The 19278-nt window shown below is 41.4% G+C and overlaps 1 protein-coding gene across 11 annotated transcripts in view; it reads right to left on the reverse strand.

Annotated features, from left to right (window-relative positions):
* Positions 1-19278, reverse strand: part of TRDN (triadin) — a 184928-nt gene that overhangs the window by 90678 nt on the left and 74972 nt on the right. For all 11 annotated transcript variants that reach the window (XM_081856168.1, XM_081856167.1, XM_081856172.1 and 8 more), the window contains one exon: positions 7261-7326. In XM_081856168.1, the coding sequence (XP_081712294.1) occupies positions 7261-7326 (66 nt within the window). The remainder of the gene's footprint in view (positions 1-7260; positions 7327-19278) is intronic.

Raw genomic sequence — 19278 nt, forward strand, 5'->3', positions numbered from 1 at the left:
TGAGCCTCTTATTTATTTGTCTGACAAATAAATTACTATTTTAATTTCTCTATTGCTGCGTTGAATATTTCATTCCAGCTAAGCGTTAACCACAAGCAGGGTGCTACATTTTATGGTGCCGTGACTCGGATAAGTGGTCTGCTGGAACGCAGCCCCTTCGCCCTACTGGGCAGGGTACAAGAGAGAGGACAACTGCTTACCCAAAGCGCGCACTGGTAATTTTTTCCAGGGGGAACGCAGAAGACTCGTCTGTCTGATACCCTGCTCACTGGCGGCGACGGACCGGGGGAAACAGGGAACCAACCAAGGGTAAGTGCACAAAGGGATTTTTGGCCCTCCAATTAATTGGGAGGAAGAGAAGTCTTGATCAAACTTCTGCGTCTCAGTAAGGGGAAACTGAGTACGCTAGGTGGTTGGGTACATCAGATGGTGATCTGGTGTAGGGAAAGGGAAGGATTGGGAGGTAGAGTGTGGTGAAGTATCCAGCGCATTGTATGTGTGAGAAAGTACAGAGCAATCTGTAGCTGACCTGAGTGTGGAGTGGGCAGTACTTCGGTTCCTAGTAAGGCCGACTTCACTAGGCAAGGAAACCCACGAAGCGCGTCTGTGAGTGACTGAGTGGATACTTCACAGGGCCATACAATGGGAGTTGGGGGTTCAAAGGGGGAAAATACACCTCTTGAGTGTATGTTAAATAATTTTAAGAAAGCCTTCTCAGGGGCATATGGAGTCAAAATGATGCCAGAGCGCTTGAGAACGTTATGTGAACTAGAATGGCCAAAACAAATTACTGGATGGCCATCTCAGGGAACCTTTGATATAAATTTAGTAAGCAAACTTTGGACTGATATCGCCAAAGAAACTGGAGGGTGCCCAGAACAATTTCCATATATAGATTCCTGGCTGAGCACATTAAATAAAAATCCTCCATGGATAAGGGAATGCAAAGTCAAACGATGCAAATTATTGGCTGTAAAAGCCGAAGCTAGGAAAGGAATCTTGCCAAATAAACTCAAACCCATTTTTGAGGGGCCAGAGGAAGAGGTGCTTCCACCTCCACCCTATGCTCCACATCGAAGGGAGCTTAATCCAAACACTCCACCAGTTGTAACCCCAAGGCAAGAAACTGGAATGAATAATGGGAGTGGAGTCACAGAGCTTGATTCCTTGATAGATTATGATAAATATCTTCAGGAGGCATTGGAGTTCTATAATAAAGCCCAAGCAGAAGTGGTTATTCCACCTGTGACTCCTAATAGACCTCCATCTACAGTCTCCTTTAGTGGAACAACTGATTGCCCACCCCAAACCCCTGTACATCCAAGTCCCAGAGAAATGTTACAGAAGTTACAGGGAGACCTTGCTCGGTCAGCAAGCAATACAGCCAGGCGTATAAAGCTGCTAAAAGAACGCCTTGCGACAGATACCATCCCCTATGATTTGAGGCCCCTAGAGCAAAGTGAAGAGAAAGATCACGTAGTAGCCCCTCTTAGAAGAGTATTTGATGCACTTGAGGAGCCTGCGCTGGTTAATGGGCAACCCGGACCACGGCCACCTCGAACTTCGACCCTGCAATATATTCCATTCACAACTACAGATCTGATGAATTGGAAAACACACACCCCATCTTTTGCAGAAAAACCTCAGGCTATGATGGACTTGGTGACTTCAATAGTAAATACTCATAGCCCTACTTGGACAGATTGTCGCCAGCTCCTAAATACTCTGTTCACCACTGAGGAAAGGAGAGACATAATTGAAAAGGCACAGATATATTTGCGTGAGCAGGCCAGAGCGGGAAATATTTATAATATTGACCGTCATCTCCAAGATAACTTTCCCTTGGAAGATCCTAATTGGGATCCAAACAATGCAATTCACCTGGCCAGACTTACCACCTACCGCCAGACACTTGTGCAAGGTATCCGCAGGGCATGCCAGAAGCCCACTAATATGTCTAAAGTCTCAGAAGGGTAGATGTGTTACCCATAACACTGTTTCGTGTTCGGTGTGCACCCACAAAAAGACTTAAGTTGTCACCTTTTGAGCTCCTGTATGGGAGACCGCCCTCCTTTGTTCAGGATATTCCAGCTGACCTTAAACAAATAGGAGATCATGTGACACAGGGACAAGTGCAATCTCTCTCCCGTGTTTTTGTTTCTCTTAACAGGTGGGCCCTCGAGCGCACGCCGTGCAGCATTGCCGAGCCGATTCATCAGTTCCAGGCTGGCGATAGCGTATGGGTGAAAGAGTGGAAACGTGATCCACTTGCACCTAAGTGGCGTGGACCTTACACCGTCTTGCTCTCTACTCCAACAGCGGTGAAGGTAGCTGAGGTGACCCCCTGGATTCATCACTCTCGTTTGAAGAAGTCTGAAGGCAGTTGGACGTGCAAAGGTGACCCCTCTAATCCTTTAAAACTAACTCTCTCCAAAAACCCCTGTATCTAGCCCTACCGGGAACGGGCTAGGTCACGGGCAACATTTGACGACCGGCCTGCTGCAGCCACAACCTGGAAGCTGGCTGACCTGCGCACGCCTGAAGCTTGAGGAGCGTCTGAACCAGCGACTGTGAACGGAAAGATTCTCTAATACAATTGATTGACTGCCCCCCCCCCTTGTGGAACAATTATCAGAGATATTACTCATTGGGGATCCTCGGGATATATGTTTTGGTCTTGGTGGTTCCCCATTTCTGTCACTGGGGGAATTATATTGGGGCTAATAATTATTTGCTATCACAATAAGGTAATCTTTTGTGGAAGGAATGCATATACTAGACATCAACATGATTTTATTAATCCTGATCCCTTGGGAAGGGGAAGGGTCCTTGAATCTGACCAAATTGGCTAAATATGGATTCAGCCATGACCACAATATGTGGGTAGGTTTAGCTGAAATGGTAGCTAATGTTGCAAATAGGACCAATTGCCTTGTTTGCTCTCTTGGGCCAGATGATTCAGAGGGAGGTATGCCGTTATTACCGATACCATTAGATGCTATTGGTATGGTAAGCGAAATGCCACACCAAACTGAAATACAGAATTTCCCCGGATGGAACTCAACTAAACCATTACGAGTTATACCTGTACAAGGGGAATTCTGTGTACATAAATCATCAGATGCAGCTGATTCTCCCATGATAGGCTCTTCTCATTGTCACTATACTTGGGATTATAAGAAGAATAGTCATACCTGGGCACACGGTACTACCTATCGAACTCGGAATGCCTTGCCCTGTGCACCTCCTTTTATTCATGCATGGAAAGTGGTGTGGAACATAACTGTGACAGAAGAAGGCAATCTAACATACTGCACTGTGAACTCTCTACCCCTTTTGGTATTTCGCCTTCTGTATTCCCCGTACCAAAAACCTCAGACCCGATGGTTGTGGTGGATATGTGGAGAATGGGCATACAAGAAACTCCCTTCCAAATGGAGTGGGACTTGTTTCTTGGGTTGGGTATTACCACCAATGTGGATTATGCCCACTAGTTCGGCCAGGCGAACACGAAGGAATGCTGATATTTCTCATATAGCAGGAGGAAGTACCCAAAGTTGGAGCGGTACTGATGATTGGCCGCCAGAGCGCATTATAGCCTATTATGATCCTGCCTCCTGGAATCCTGGTGAGCTCATACAAGGGGCACGGGATCCTATTTATAATCTAAACAGAATAATTCGATTGCAAGCAGTAGTGGAACTTGTAACCAATGCAACGGCCCAGAGTTTGAGACTTATTGCACAACAGTTGGATGAAAGTAGAGCCGCCATTTTGCAGCTGAAAATGGGAATGGATTATGTACTTGCCAGGCAGGGAGGCCTATGTGGAGTCTTGAATTTGACAGGGAATGCCTGTTGCTTTAACATTTCTGATAATGGTGAGGCAATCCGTGTGTTGGCCACAAAGATGGAGAATATAGCACATGTCCCAGTACAAACATGGGAAGGATGGGATATGGGATGGCTCACCAATTGGTTACCTAATGTCACAGGACTCAAAGGGATACTATTGTCTTGCTTGTTTTTCTTGACAGTAGTAGTATTGGTTTTATGTATGATGCCATGTATCATTTCATGTTTTAGAAGTACAATTAGCAAGATGGTTTCAAATGAAACTCTACCTCATATCATGGCCCTATATAGAGCTTTACCTCAGGAATATGATGAAGGTCAAGCTATCAAGGACACTTGGGATGAAGGTCCTTGAGCTTGAAAGGGGGGAATGAGGCATCTAACCATAAGCCTGCATTTTTATCAAAGCTTCTATATATTTCAATCAAGGCTTGTATTTAAAAATGAGCTTAAAAAAAAAAGGATTTTCAAATGTTTCATGCCAGGCAAAAGACCAGCTGCCTAAAAGAACCTTGGCAAGATGTTTTTCCTCCTAAGACAAGAGGGCCCCATTGATTTATAGTAGAAAAACAATTCTCAAAGTCATAAAAAGGGAGAATTACATATGCTGCCCCAAGGCTGAGAAAACACCATTAGGAATGGGGAAGATAATACTAATGTGCCTCCCAGTAAAATGAGCCAGATCTTCTTTCTAAGGTTGAAAGGCCAGGAGCAAATGGAAGGAAAAACATTTAGCTAGAAAGAAAGAGAGCATTTTTGGGGAAGTCTCTTCTAAAGCTGTTTCTTAAACTGAGAGAGTTAAAAAAGGTTAAAATGTGTTAAATGTTGGAAAGGCAACTGGCTTGGCAGAAGAAGCAGCTTCTTCCTATTTTATTTTGAGGCTGGAGAGGAGGGGGAAAGGGGGAGGTGCAAACTGAAGAGGCTTCTTTTAAAAGCTGTGTTTTATTGAGTTCCTTCCTTTTCACTTTGAGAAGCTTTATTCTTTTAAGAGGCTACCTATGATAAATGTATGAAATATATTAGCTTAAATATATTGGCTTAAATGTAATTATGCAAAGGATTTAAGGAATGCTAGATTCTTATTTCATATGGTTGTAAGAGTTGTATTTATCCTGAAATTAAGTCAGCCACCAGCCCCCCCCCTGCCAGACAGAAGACGCCATCCGGGCAGTCTTGATATATAGTTGTCAGGCATTTTGTTTAGAAACATTAAATGAAGGAAATCTTTCAATGTTGATGTGAAACTCAAGATCCTTGACATCTGTTGAACATAAAAATGTAAGATTAAACATCTGTTTTAGAAGGCAATAGGGCAAGAAGGGCAAGAGGTGAGCTGGTAATTAAGATTCCATGTAAGATATATTATTACTTATATGTCATATATATAGCTCTTTGTCTCCCTTATAAGGGCAAGGAAATGGGTGTATCTTTTGTGGGTGTATCTTTTGTGATTGGCTCTAGCAAACAGCCAATAGGAATTTCAACCAGGCTGATTGGACAGAGGCAGCCACAGGAGGAGCAAAGGGGGCTGGATTAAGGGAATATAAGTGCTGGCCAGAATGGCAGGAGGCCAGGCCAGAGCTTGGTAACCACGTACCACTGAGCCTCTTATTTATTTGTCTGACAAATAAATTACTATTTTAATTTCTCTATTGCTGCGTTGAATATTTCATTCCAGCTAAGCGTTAACCACAAGCAGGGTGCTACAACAGAATCTTTTTCTTTGGGGGGGGGGCAGTTTCAATACAAATTTGAACAGGGTTGTCAGGGCTTGCTATTTAGTTATGGCATGGGACACCCTCTATTTCAGAACACAGGTTATTATCGTCCAGGCAAACCCTATTATTTCTTTCCTGAAAGGGCACACTGAACAACTGCTTTCTGACTCAGAGAAATGGCCTTTGTACTACATACAAATCCCTTCACTTCACAAAGGGTGACTATACTGTGCTCACAACATTGCCATAGTTATTATGAAGTGTAAAATATAATTGCAAAAAAAAAAATGCTCTTAAAATACGCTGCTGTCCTCCCCTCATCAGTAAAAATCTTTGAAGACACCTGCTGTCCAAAGGCCTATGTAGTCCAACATCCTGTTTCTCAAATTAGTCAATCAAGTACCTCTGGGAATCTCATTAAACAGGACATGTTGACAATAGCCACAACCTAAATGTGGATGCTGGGTGTGAAAAGGTTGAAGACACATACAGGCTGCCTTCATGTAGAAAACAGTTCTATGACAGACCTTCAGTGAGAGAATTGTATAAAGTCAGACACAAGGCCAGCCTGTTTTACAGTTAACCTATGAAGCAGCAAATGGTGACTGTTTTCAGATTGAATCCAATTGAATCTATGCTGTCCTCCTATTCACAGAAGCCTCTTTCATCCAGCAGAAGCTTCTGTTAATGGAAGGGGGAAATGAGTGGATTTTTGAAAATTCACCCTTTCTCCTGTAGCCCCCTGTTTCACCTTCCACAGAGTTTCCCAACCCTCTAGAATAGATCTGGTGGTGGCAGCACAAGGAATTGCAGAAGGAAGAGGGGAATAATCGCCTTCCACAAGGGGTACTGTTGGATACAGCTCCTAAAACTGCCGAGAAAAATAATGTATTGATTGAAAAATATAGATGCTTAGAGTCAAGTGTAATTACCAGTAAGTGGCGCAAAAACTGCTTAAAAAGTAAATATTCAAGGCTGCTAATCTGCAGCATGAAGTCTAAAGCAATAGTCTTAAGGATGCAGTAGCAAAAATGAGTGAAGATCTACTTATATAACTTGAACCTGTTTAAAATCCACTAAAGTTATTGGGTTGTTATCAATACTGTGTAAGCAGAAGGCAGATTGTGCAAGGGTCAAGGCAATTGGAAGAGCCCTGCTGGAGCAGAAGAAGGCCTTTCTAGTCAAGCATTTGCTTCTCAAACCTGATGCCTGGGGAAAGCCCACAACAGGGTGCTAGCACAGTAGCACTCTCCTGCTCATGATGCTACTCAAAAGCACAATGTCTTCGATCCCAGACGTAATATAGCCATCATGACTAGCTGCCATTTTCATTCCTGTCTCAGCTCCCTGTACTCCCCATGAAAAGTCATCCCAGAGTGGTGGAGCAGGAGAGGCAGGCAAACATTGCGGACTGTGTCATCTGAGGAATCCACCTGAAATTAGGTGGGAATCCTGCTCTACTTGCTTTTGAGGTGTTCCACTGCAACCTTCAAGACATAGCCCACAATGTTCAGTAGAACCCCCTAAACAGCCAGAGAGACTTTATGGGAAATTCATTCATTGTGTGAGCTTCATTTCTGCTCACACAACACTGGAAACAGTTCGTAAGTCTGGCCTCAGTAAAAGCAGGGTTAGGCTTCCCCATAAGAATCTATGAGTAATCTTTTAAGAACAGAAACTGAACTTGCCTTCAACAGCGGGGATTGCAGGTGTCATTGCTGGGGTCTGTGGAAACCAAAGGTGAGGAGGTGGCCCTGCACATAAGACAGGAATGAGAGAGCATTGATAAACAAAAAACAACAACATTATTTTCAATGTAGTGCCTACTTAAGCACGCATGGAACACACTTTCTTTTTAACAGTCTCTGAGCAGCCTGGACTCTCTTCTGAATTGTTTGTGTTTATTACTAAATACCTGTCAGCAGTGGAATGGAATGGCAGAACAAACAAAACTCATCAGGTCTGTCTTTTAGATTGCTAAGCAAGAAATTGCAGAAGTTAAGTAAAAAGCAGAAACTTATTTTTTGAATTATTTGCCATTCAATATTTATTCAGGACTAAAGAACACAAAAGATCTTTTTTAAAAAATAAATAAATTATTAGGTTTTACATTTTAATATTCAACACATTTATCAAATAAACAAAGAAGATAGAATAGATAGAAGATAGAAATTAAAACAAAACCCAACCCCGTGACTTCCCTCAACTCCCCCTTCTGGTTACTTTGTTACTTCTGCTTGATTTCCCCCCCCCTTGTTTTTCATCTTTTAATTGCACACTCTTATATTCTTATTATTTTTAAACCAAATTTTATTCAAATTACATCTTACATTTAATAATTTTTTATATTATTATCTCTTAACTTTTACTCTTGTTTTCTTAATTGTAAGCGTTTACTCAAACCCTTCTCTAAAGAACACAAAAGATCAATATAATAAAAAGCTTTCACATTCATGCCTCCTTTTATGAGCGACAGTACACTTTCTTCTGCTTTTAACATAAAGGGCCAGTCTCATTACTTTTAAAAATGTAATAGTTGTTTCCTATTATGTATACTGTTCTGCCTAGAACTATAGCACTATGACGATTTAATGGGCTGCTATGTTATGTTCAGATGGTGTGTTCCTCTCAGGACAGCTTTTTACATCACATAGAAAGAAGAAGGAACATGAATGAGTCCCTCTTCCATTTATCACACTTATGAAATAATATGCAATGGAGAAAACAATGTATTTCCCACAGGTGTCCGTGCATCATTGGATCATTGTACAGCATGGTGGAATCTACACACATATTTTTTAAAAATGCTGTTAAAATGCTTTTTTGAAAAATGTTTTGAAATGTATATTGAATTTGGCATAGCTCAGTGTCGCCATCTAGTTTTATTTGTAGCTGTATAGCTGAATCCTATCTCAGCCTGCCCCAACCTAGTGCTTTCAATATGTTATTGGACTCCAGTTCCTATAACCTCTGACCTTTGACCCTGCTGGTGGGGGTGATGGGATGGTTGGGGGTGATGTTCAGGTGTTTGTCCGAACATGTGAACTGTATCTGCGGACTCAGGATGGGCACCTACACAAAAGCCCCACCCTAATTTCAGTGCATGCACCATGCGCCATGCTCAGTTCCCAGCCTTCTTGTGCTGAGCATGGGTCTTTTACTTGTGTTTGCTTGAACATCAGTCGAACTCTCCACAAAAGCCAGGTCTCCCGTTGCACAGCATTCTAGTCATGTTCAAGTGAGCTTGAGTAGAAGCCCCCTGTAGACCTTCACGGCTCAACAAGGTGAGGGGGTGAAAGGTGTGTCTGATGGGTGTGAGAATTTAGCAATGGAGCTTAAGTATGTGCCCCTCCCTCCTTCCACTGATAACAGTGTTTAGAAGTTCAGGCAATGCCTGAACACACCTTATCCTTTGGGGCTTAAATAAAACAAAACTGGAAGTAACAGCTTCTTTCGGAACAGCAATCCATGGGACTAGAATATTCTTGCTCTCTGCTAGTAAATAGCTCCGTCCATGCTTGGAGGGTAATTACAATTAAAAAGCCAATTCTTCACCATCCCACCAGCCCCAATTACATTTGAGATGTGTTGGCAGTCAGTTTGGCAATAAATAGTTCCTGCACCTGTTGGATTTGGTCTCATGCATCTTTCTACGATATGGTACCCCCTTACTCCTTTTGTATTTTCTTTTCGAAACAGATATATTACCCTTTAGCAATATTTTCATAAATATTGAAAACAGGTGCCACTCACAAAAGGAATAGTAATACTTATGACCCAGACACCATGGTGTAATATGGATGCAGAGCTAGGACACTTTTATAGCAGAGATTTCTGCAGGGACTTATAACAGAGTAGCAAAGTAGAAAGTTTCAGAAGCTTTGCTTCTATCATCACATAACAATATTTTTTAATGCCCACATTTGTGGGAAATTATTTTTAAATATACATTATCAACTTTCGTTCTGGTATCCCAGCCTTCAGAGCAGATAATGAATGAACAAAGGTGTGCTTTATATATTTTGAAAATAGATCTGACAGTTGATCTAGGGTTTAATCTGAAATTCCTAATGCTATCCTGAACACACACCAAGGCAATCCTATACACACTTACCTGAAGAAAAGCGTTTGGATTTGATATCCCACTTTATCACTATCCGAAGGAGTCTCAAAGCGGCTAACATTCTCCTTTCCCTTCCTCCCCCACAACAAACACTCTGTGAGGTGAGTGAGGCTGAGAGACTTCAGAGAAGTGTGACTGGCCCAAGGTCACCCAGCAGCTGCATGTGGAGGAGCGGAGACGCGAACCCGGTTCCCCAGATTACGAGTCCACCGCTCTTAACCACTGCACCACACTGGGAGTAAGTCCCACTGAACTCAGCAGAGCTTTCATTTGAATAGAATCTATAGGATTGCACTGTTTAATTCAATAGCTCAATCTTCAAGAGAAATATGGCAAGGTAACCTATTTTACTTTTTTCCTGGGCTTTTTTCTGCAGAATTTGAGTTGAGATTTGAACTGTAGAATTATATCCTAAAGGAGTATACCAAACTTCACCCTCATTCAAGGCAGATGTTTAATTACAACCAATTTAGCACACGGAAACCCAAAACACAGAGCTGGAGGAAGGATGCTTATTTAAACCTGAAATACAGAATTATGGGAATAATTGTAGCCAATTTCATTCTAATATCCTAATGTTCAGCGGAGCTATCACATTATCATCAAACCCAACAGAATGCAGATTGGGCCAGTAGTTATAATACCACACTTTGCTTGGTGCATACTTCCCAAACCCATGCAAATTCATTCTTGCATTTGCCTAAAATGCAAAACATGCAATTCATTTAAAAATGTTATATCCAAATTTATTTTAAAAGCATGTATGTATCCGTTTTGGTGAATAAAGCTCCTACAAGAGTTTTTTATTTCTGCTAATAACGGGGAAAGGCTGCATAGCTCAAGGGGAGAACACATGCTTTGCATGCAAAAGATCCAAAATTCAATCCCTGCCAGCTCCAGTTGCTGCCAATCAGTGTAGACAGTAGTAATCTAGAGGGACCAATGGTCCTACTAGGTGGAAGGCAGCTTCTTATGTTCCTGTGTAATCAGAATACTATGTTCACTGGAGAATTCTAGAAGCTAATGAACCTCCCACACTTTTATACTTTGGAAAATTGCATGGAAGCTTGCAGGCGTTGCTTGGTAAGACATTGCCACAAACATCACAAACATTACTACTATGATATATATATATATATATATATATATATATATATATATATATATATATATATATATATTTGCTTTCGTAGATTTTCACGGGTACAGGAATGCAGGTTTTGGTGTCCTCGGTCGCCTAGACACCCCAACTTTTACACGGGAAGACACCCGAGGACACCAAAACCTGCATATATATATATATATATATATATATATATATATATATATATATAAGTTATTTATTAATTGATATACAGCTTACACGCCAGAATGGCTTCTAAGTGTTTTACAACAATAAAATCAATTATAAAATACATACATAATTTATATACACAACCAAACAGTTCTATCCAAACAGCAACACATAATGAATTAAAATACAAACAAAACAAGGCAGTTAAAAATGTATAGCAACTAAAATGGTTTAGAACAAACAAACAAAAAATAGCTGGTGGGATGCCAATGCTGATGGCACCTCTTGTATTTCAGCAGAGAGGTCATTCTGCAATACTGATGCCACCAGTGGAAAACCCACCTCTGTGTTACTAAAAAGCAATCATCATCAGGTCATAGCAAAACTCAGAACTTTGTTGTTGTCATCCAACTTTGCCATGGAGAGCTGCCTAAACCCATTCTAGAGACACATGTCTCACATCAGAATACTTCTGAATACAATTCATAAGGAATTTTGACCCATGACTTCCCAGCTATTGCCCAAATCTTAAAAACAAGACTGGAAGGCTTTGAAAGCTAATGGTGAGTACATCAGAAGCAATTATTTGCACACATGAATTATTTGCTATAGGGAAGACTAATGATGTCACCAAAACCTAATTACCTGGTTCAGAATACAAACCAAACGGTATTCTGCACCATGCATTCTGCCATCAGCTGATCATACACCCCCAATTAGCTGCATTTTAGGCCCTTATGCAAAAGCTCTGATGTTTTACTCTGAAACTATCCGAGATTACTGCAACATGAAGTGAAGTAGGTATGTGTAGACTGGTTTTTATTGCCCAAATTCTTGTTGATTACTGTGAACTGCTTGCCTGGACCACCTGACCAATTCTTATATTACATGAGTATTTTTCGTTTCAGTCAAATGCATTTAGCTGTTTTCGCTATTTCTATTATTGTTATACCCGATCCAGATCTAGAACCCTCTTTTATTCCTGTTTGTTTTGGGAGTTAGGGTGGTGCTTAAATTGCTAGGCACCATACTTGACAGTGTGCAGATATGGCACCATCCATGTGTACCAAAAATACACGCTAGGAGAGAACTGTAGGAAAATAGACGAGTTCTCTCATGCCTGCATACCCCAAAAGCTAAATGCTCACTGAGGAAGCCAGTTCCAAAAGGAGTTGGTGCATTGCTACATAAAACTCCTCAGACATTTCTTATAATCAGACACCTCATCCAACACGGTTCTTTCAAAGGAGGCAGATTACGTATTCAGCTGCAAATCACTGAATGTTCAGTAATCAAGTGTGAAGATATCAAGTGGACTATGAGCAAGTGTGAACCATTCTGAGGACAGGTGAGGACAGGTGAGCAGAGATCTCTTGTGACTTTCAGGAAAAGTTTTAATAAAGAAATTGAGCTAAAGGTTTTTTTGTGCGTTTTTTAAAAAAATAGTTTGATAAAAATTATTTAAAGCCCAGTTAGTTTGCCCATTGCCATGCAAAGGAAATGTGATAAATTACACAATCAGAATATTTTTTTTGTGGAAGATGATAAAGGGCTGATGCTCAGGAGGTTGAGTAAGCCAGTAATGAAACAAGATGGCTGATCATTAAACTGCCACAGACTTCCCCAGAAGAGGACATGGTCTAGCACCTACAGGTGTTTGCTTTAGGGCCTGAGTATATAAAAAAATTAAAACAGAAAAGAACTTCAACTTGGCAGATGAAAAAAGACCCCTGGGTCAAAATGTTTCTTTTGAAAGGGCCCTCTTCTATCCTGATAAAAGGCCTATCTTATGTTTCCATGTGTTATTAAATGCCTCTCTATTCACTTTGATGAGGAGACACAGAATAGAAGAGCTGAATTAATATTTTATGCATTCTTTTGATTAAATATGTTAAAGGGGGTATCCTAAGTCAATTTGCCCTCCCCTGAATAGGTTCAAAGCAGTTTTAAATTACCTCACAGCCATACTGAGAACTGAGAAAGTGGAATACAAATATCATTATAGTCCATGTCTAAATGGTCCTTGACATTTATGCCATGCTGTATATAAGAAAAGACTGACCACCCGCCACTAGTAACCCTGCTGTTAATAATATGGCAGTCAATCAGATGTTTATTGGAAAAATAAGTGGTGGTCACTCATATTATAGCAGGACCTTGTGGAAAACATATCCATTTAGAGCCTTTGTAATTTTCAACCATGTTGAAAGATTTGAAACCCTTTGGGTAATATCCCTAAGTCATACTCATAGCAGACCCATTGACTAACCACCTGATAACTCTTGCTACTTAACTCGGCACTGAAGCATAATTTTTGTTCTGTTATTCCTATCCTGCCTAATTTGCCTTGCATAGTTAAAACTTAACCATGACAGCCCATCTTCAAAGCTAATGTCAACAGTGGCTGGTCCTAATCTGCTAAATACACCAAGCCTGAACCTACTAGCCATGATTGTCCAAGACTTGCAAAGCTAAAAAAAAAATCACTCCAAAGAGAGGCTGTGCCTAAGAGGAGTTTCAGAAATCATCCACCTAGGTAAAAAGCTGCTTACCTCTGGGAGTTGTCATTTTTAGGGCTTCCTCAGAAAACTACCTTCCCTTCAGAGAAAGATATTATAATTATAGTAACCTTTTATGTTCATTTCTAAATTGTTTGCACTGATTAATACCTTTATCTCTCAATAAAAATATCATTTTTGGAATAACTCTGCAAGCTCAAATCTAACCCCACATGGCTACATCTTCAGGTAACGATAATGATCTTCAGAAGACCATATACATTGAGAATGCAGAAAGAAACCCAGCAACCCAAGTACACCTTCTTTAGTGGTCTTTCCAAGATGTCCATCTTGAGGATAGGAAGCACAATTTAGGGGTACTGGTTGCAGCTAATTACCTCTTTGGCATATTTCACAAATGGAGGTCTTAGAACCTACAAAATCCAGTAAAACAGGGGCATTCAAATCCTCCTTCATGGTCAGGTTTGTGACAGGAGTAATCAAAGGTAAAGCTAAGGCTTTGTACCCAGCCAAAAGGTGAATGCTGCTGATGTTGTCAATGTATACAAAACGCACATGGGGCGGGGGAGGTACTTTGAAGAGAAGATAAGAAACCCATTCTTTGGTGTTGTTTGTTAGTGATGAACTAACTATCCAAGCAGAAAGAGCAGACAGGCAGTGCTGAGAAACATAGCTGGGTGGATGGCGTGTAGAAAGAAAAGAGCAGAAGACCAATAATATACTCCTGTTTCATGAATTCCAACAGATGGAAGGCCTATTCCTGAAGAGGATACAATGACTGAAGAGAGGAGCTGGATTAGAACTGATACATGGAAAGTTAAGGCCTGGTAGAAGCCAAACCAAAGAGGGTACTCAAGTTTATCACCATGCTTTCTCAATGCATCATCTCAGTGCAATGGAACGAGGATACATTTGCAGATACTTTCTCCAAGAACATGAAGAATAAATGAATAAAGTTAACAGCCATCCACAATTTTGCTGATGCAGGGAAGGCTTTCCCACCAAACTGCTAATACTTCTTAGTCTAGCTTCTCAGCTGACACCACAGTTTTATTTAAATAATGGCAAGTCATAAGTTTCTGACTAACTTTGTATCACAAAATCTCAGCTTCTAACTATTACGCAGTGTATTCTCGTAGTTTAAAAGTGGAGTGGTGGGTGAAAAACAAGGAACTCATAATTATGGCTATCTTTAGGAGGCTCAGAGTAGATACAACTCCCATTGCAACCAACTGTTCTGTGCAGCTCAGAACCAAGCACTTAATTAAAAAGATTATTGCTGATATTACAGTATCTCAACCTCTAATGTTCCATGAGGTCAGTGTATCCTGGGGATGCTGTAATAGGACTGGTAAGCTCAGCTATAACAAGCAGCAATGCAATTAATCATTTAAACGTTTATAATCTGGTACACTTGCTATCTACCAGGGAGCACGCAAGCATGCTAATAGGATGACCCCTGCCTCCAGTATGAGGTATTAGATATTGACCATCAAAATATTCAGTATGTTTTGCTTGATTTTTTAAAAAAGAAAATATTTGAGCCACTGGTGGAGGAAGAGGAGTGCAGAGGGAGCTCATTGCCCCCGGCAGCACGATTCTGGCAGGGTGCCATCGTGGCTGCACCCCCCGCCTGTGCTGGTCACCCCGCCCCTGCAGGCATCGCACCCCCCGCCCCCAGGATGTGCGGCAGCCCCGCCCCACCTGCTCTCCACCCCCCCCCCGGTGCCAGAGCATGAAGCTCCGCCACTGATTTGAGCCCAACCTTTCAGAAAATTCCAGGCAGATTCTGGAAAAAAAGAACGGAGTACCATCCTCTTCCTAAACAGCAGGAGACAGGAATAAAGCATGATTGTGGACAAGTGAACACACAGATATATTTAAAAAACGCTTTATACCAAAGCAGACCCTTGGCTAATCTAGCTTTCTATTTCCTATTCAGACTGACAGTGGCTATTCAAGGACTCAAACGCCTTTCTTAACCTTGCTATATGAGAGCCTTTAAGCTGAGCCCTGAGCCCTTGGACCTTCTGCATGCACACTCTATGCCATGTAAACACATTAACATGCTTTATACCAAATCAGACCATTGGTCTATTTAGCCCACTATGATGTACTGGTGCTCTCTAAGGTCTCAGGTAGAAACCTTTTCCAGTCCATTTTTCTTTTAAGTGAAGATCCAGTCACTTTAAAGTGAAGCACCTAGGTCCTTAGTGCAAAATCTGCACTCTTCTCTTGGGCTATTTGCACTGATCTAGAGCTAGATTGGGGCATTTATATTCTGAATAATTATATTAATATATTTTACTATAGGGAAGAAAGTTGTAAAGCATATTTAGAATGAGAAGATGAACATAAATGTATTTCATATACAGTATTGTTCCCAGTTGTGAGCTAATCTCTTCAGATAATGATTGCTGATGGATACATTTTTCAGATGTATTTTCTGAATGGTGCACATAATATGTCATTTATTATTGTGCACTGCAGCCTTCTAGAATTTCTGATTGCAGTTTACAGGATCAATTAGGCACTACTTGACACAAAGTTTTTGCTCTGGTGTGAACTGTCAGCTTCACTAAGCAAATATAAATGAAGCTACCACGAAAGACCAAACTATTTTAAGTCATAAACCAAAGAGGGCAGGTGTACACAATGAAGACAAACTTTAAAAGAGGAAAGCATGGTTTTGAAGAAGAGTCATAAGTTGAGACAATTGCTCGCGACACTATTTCTGGAGCTAATGTGAAGCAGCAGTGGTGAGAATTTCTATATAGCTAGAAAATATTCCATGAATCCTAACAAGATGGATTTAATATGACAAGAAGATGTCATTTGATTCCCTGGGATTCCTTTCTCTTTGTCCCCTCTGCACTCCAGTGGCCTTCTTTGCTGACAGAAGAGCCCTAATAAGCAGCACTCTTCATCATGCTCACACTGCTCAAAAACGACAAGAGCCTATGTGCAAAAAGACAGCATCTTTTTATGCAGTTGCCAATACTAGCTAATGGCAAGTTCACTAAACTGAAAAGAAAACATAGTGAGCAGGACTTCACTTTCAGGACTAAGCTATAAAAGCCAGGGCTGCTTAACTGGGGTACAATTTATTGAGGTCATCATCAGCATCATGATCCCATCCTTCCTTCACTGAGCTCTGCAAGCATGCCTGGATCTTCCCCATTCCATCCTCACAGCAGCCCCATGGTGTAGATCAGGTTGAGTGACAGTGGCTGGCCCTTGCCACCCAGTGAGAGTCATGGCTGAACAGGGTTTGGATCACAGGCCACTCTAGTTCTAGTCCAGCACTGCAACCACTATACAACACTGGCAAGTGGTAGGAGAAAATCACACGCACACTTCTGTTTCGGATCACATATCATTCTTTCTATAAGGAGCATATACTGTATATCTGTTGACAACTCACTGGTTCTGCAGACTGAGCAACTATTGTTAGAAACATGCATACATTTGGAGCTTGCTTCAGGCATTCACTTGCAAACTTGTGAAGGGGCTTTGCAGGGAACCTGTGGGACTAGCTCCACTCAGCCAGTGATGCCACACCTGCCAGCAATACTACTGAGCCAACACGTGATTTTCTGAATCTGAAGGAGAGCACCTTCATTACTTGCAGGGTTTCCAACACTGGGATGGGAAGCTTGTTGGGCAGCCTTGAAAGATTGTGCTGGAGGACATCTATGTGATACCCTGAACACTGGCCTATGTGGTTCCAAGCGGTTCCAACTTGCCCCCCTGCTATTTAATATGAAGGAGTGTTTCCACCCCCATCGTTCAACCCGGACACTGAGGTCCAGTGCCGATGGCCTTCTGGCAGTTCCCTCCCTGCGAGAAGTGAAGTTACAGAGAACCAGGCAGAGGGCCTTCTTGGTAGTGGTGCCCACCCTGTGGAATGCCCTCCCACCAGATGTCAAGGAAATAAACAACTATCTGATGTTTAGAAGACATCTGAAGGCAGCCCTGTTTAGGAAAGTTTTTAATGTTTGATATTTTACTGTATTTTTAATACAGTAGTAGTAGTAGTAGTAGTAGTAGTAGTAGTAGTAGAAGAAGAAGAAGAAGAAGAAGAAGAAGAAGAAGAATTTGTTTGTTTCCACAGGATCAGACGTGCCTTAAGCTAAGTGAGGCTAGTATGATAAATGTGACTTTTGAAAACTGCCGTTTTGGCCAGAACAGCATGTGTTACATCACCCTGGACTACTGTAAAAATGGACCCATGTAGGCTACATAGGAAAAGTATTTGGAAATGGCAATTAGTCCAGAACACTGCCTGGGTTGTTATATTTAAAAATAAATAATAGTGGGCCACAGATAGGGTGCACGTAAGCAGTGGCGTAGCGTGGGGGGTGCAGGGGGGGCCGGCCGCACCAGGCGCAACATCTGGGGTTAGGGCAAATCCACGGGTTAGGGGGCGCAAATCCACGGGTTAGGGGGCGCAAATTACTTGCCTTGCCCCGGGTGCTGACAACCCACGCTACGCCACTGCACGTAAGCCCTTTATAGAAATAACTGCACTGGGTTCTAGTGGCTTCATTTGCATTTGGAAGCAGAACATTTGAAGAAATCCTATTTCCATACCAGCTCTCCCCCCCCCCCCGCTATTCTATTTATCATAGTTCCTCTTGTGTGCATCTGCATTCCCAGATGTATGCTTAGCTGAGACCAGAAAGAAGGTCTATTTAGTGACTGCACCCAGACTTTCCACCAGATAACTAAAACCTAGGTAGGAGAAACAGCAAAGAGTCTTGTGGCTCCTTAAAACTATTTTTAAAGGCATAAGGTCTTGTTGGTTTCATCCCATGCATGAAGTGAAGTATTAATTGGCAGCTATATTTAGGAAGGCTTTGGGAATGTTAACAGTTTAAGATTCTGAACTGATTTGTGTTTTAACTTGCTACACTGAGGCTGTTTTTATCTCAAGAGGATGTCTATATTCACACTAATGGCTAACTTTTATCTTGTTTGTACTCTGCTGCTTTTTGTAATTTTGTTCTTCACTTACTACTGTCAGCAGCCTTGAGAGGTGGGCTATAAATGTTTCAAACAAAGAAATCTTTGTCAAAGAAGATCTACAGTGCAGGGCGTAATATACAGAGATGTTTCTTTGCCCAAGCTCCACTGAACTGAACAGGAGCTGGGTGTAGTTCTGCTACATTTCAATGGGGTTTGCGCAGAAGTACTTCCTGACAAATTGTGATCAAAAAAGGGTTGACACAAAGTAAGCCACTTTTTGATATTTTTTGCATAACTGAATAGAAATATAAAGAAACGTCTCTGGTGCTGGCAATTGTAATTACAGAAAGAATGGTTCGTGATAAATAATACCTGATTAGACTTAAATGATTCAGTGATTAAGTCTTAATTTTCTATGCTTCTCCTAGAATGTGCCTGAAATTATTCTGTATTATGCCTTCCCTTTCAGACAGATTTAAGAATGTGCAGAGAAATGATCTCAGCATGGTATCAAAGGAGGAAAAGACAAAATGTCAAACCAGCAAATAATCCCCAATTTTGTAATCTGCATCGGCCATCAAATAAACGAGAGCTTTGGCAAGGATACTGGAAAGCCAGTTAGCAAAGTCTCATTTGGATTGGGGAAACCTGGGTAGAAATCTCAGCTCAGCCATAAAATGATTTGGGTGGCCTTGGGCAACTCACCATTTCTCTATCTAAACTGTTGTTGTGAACATCAGAAGGAAAAATAAGGCCACACAAATTACCCTGACCTTCTTGGCGAAACACTGGGATACAAATG

This window comes from Podarcis erhardii, assembly GCF_964252035.2.
Source record: "Podarcis erhardii genome assembly, chromosome: 3".
NCBI classification, from domain to species: domain Eukaryota; kingdom Metazoa; phylum Chordata; class Lepidosauria; order Squamata; family Lacertidae; genus Podarcis; species Podarcis erhardii.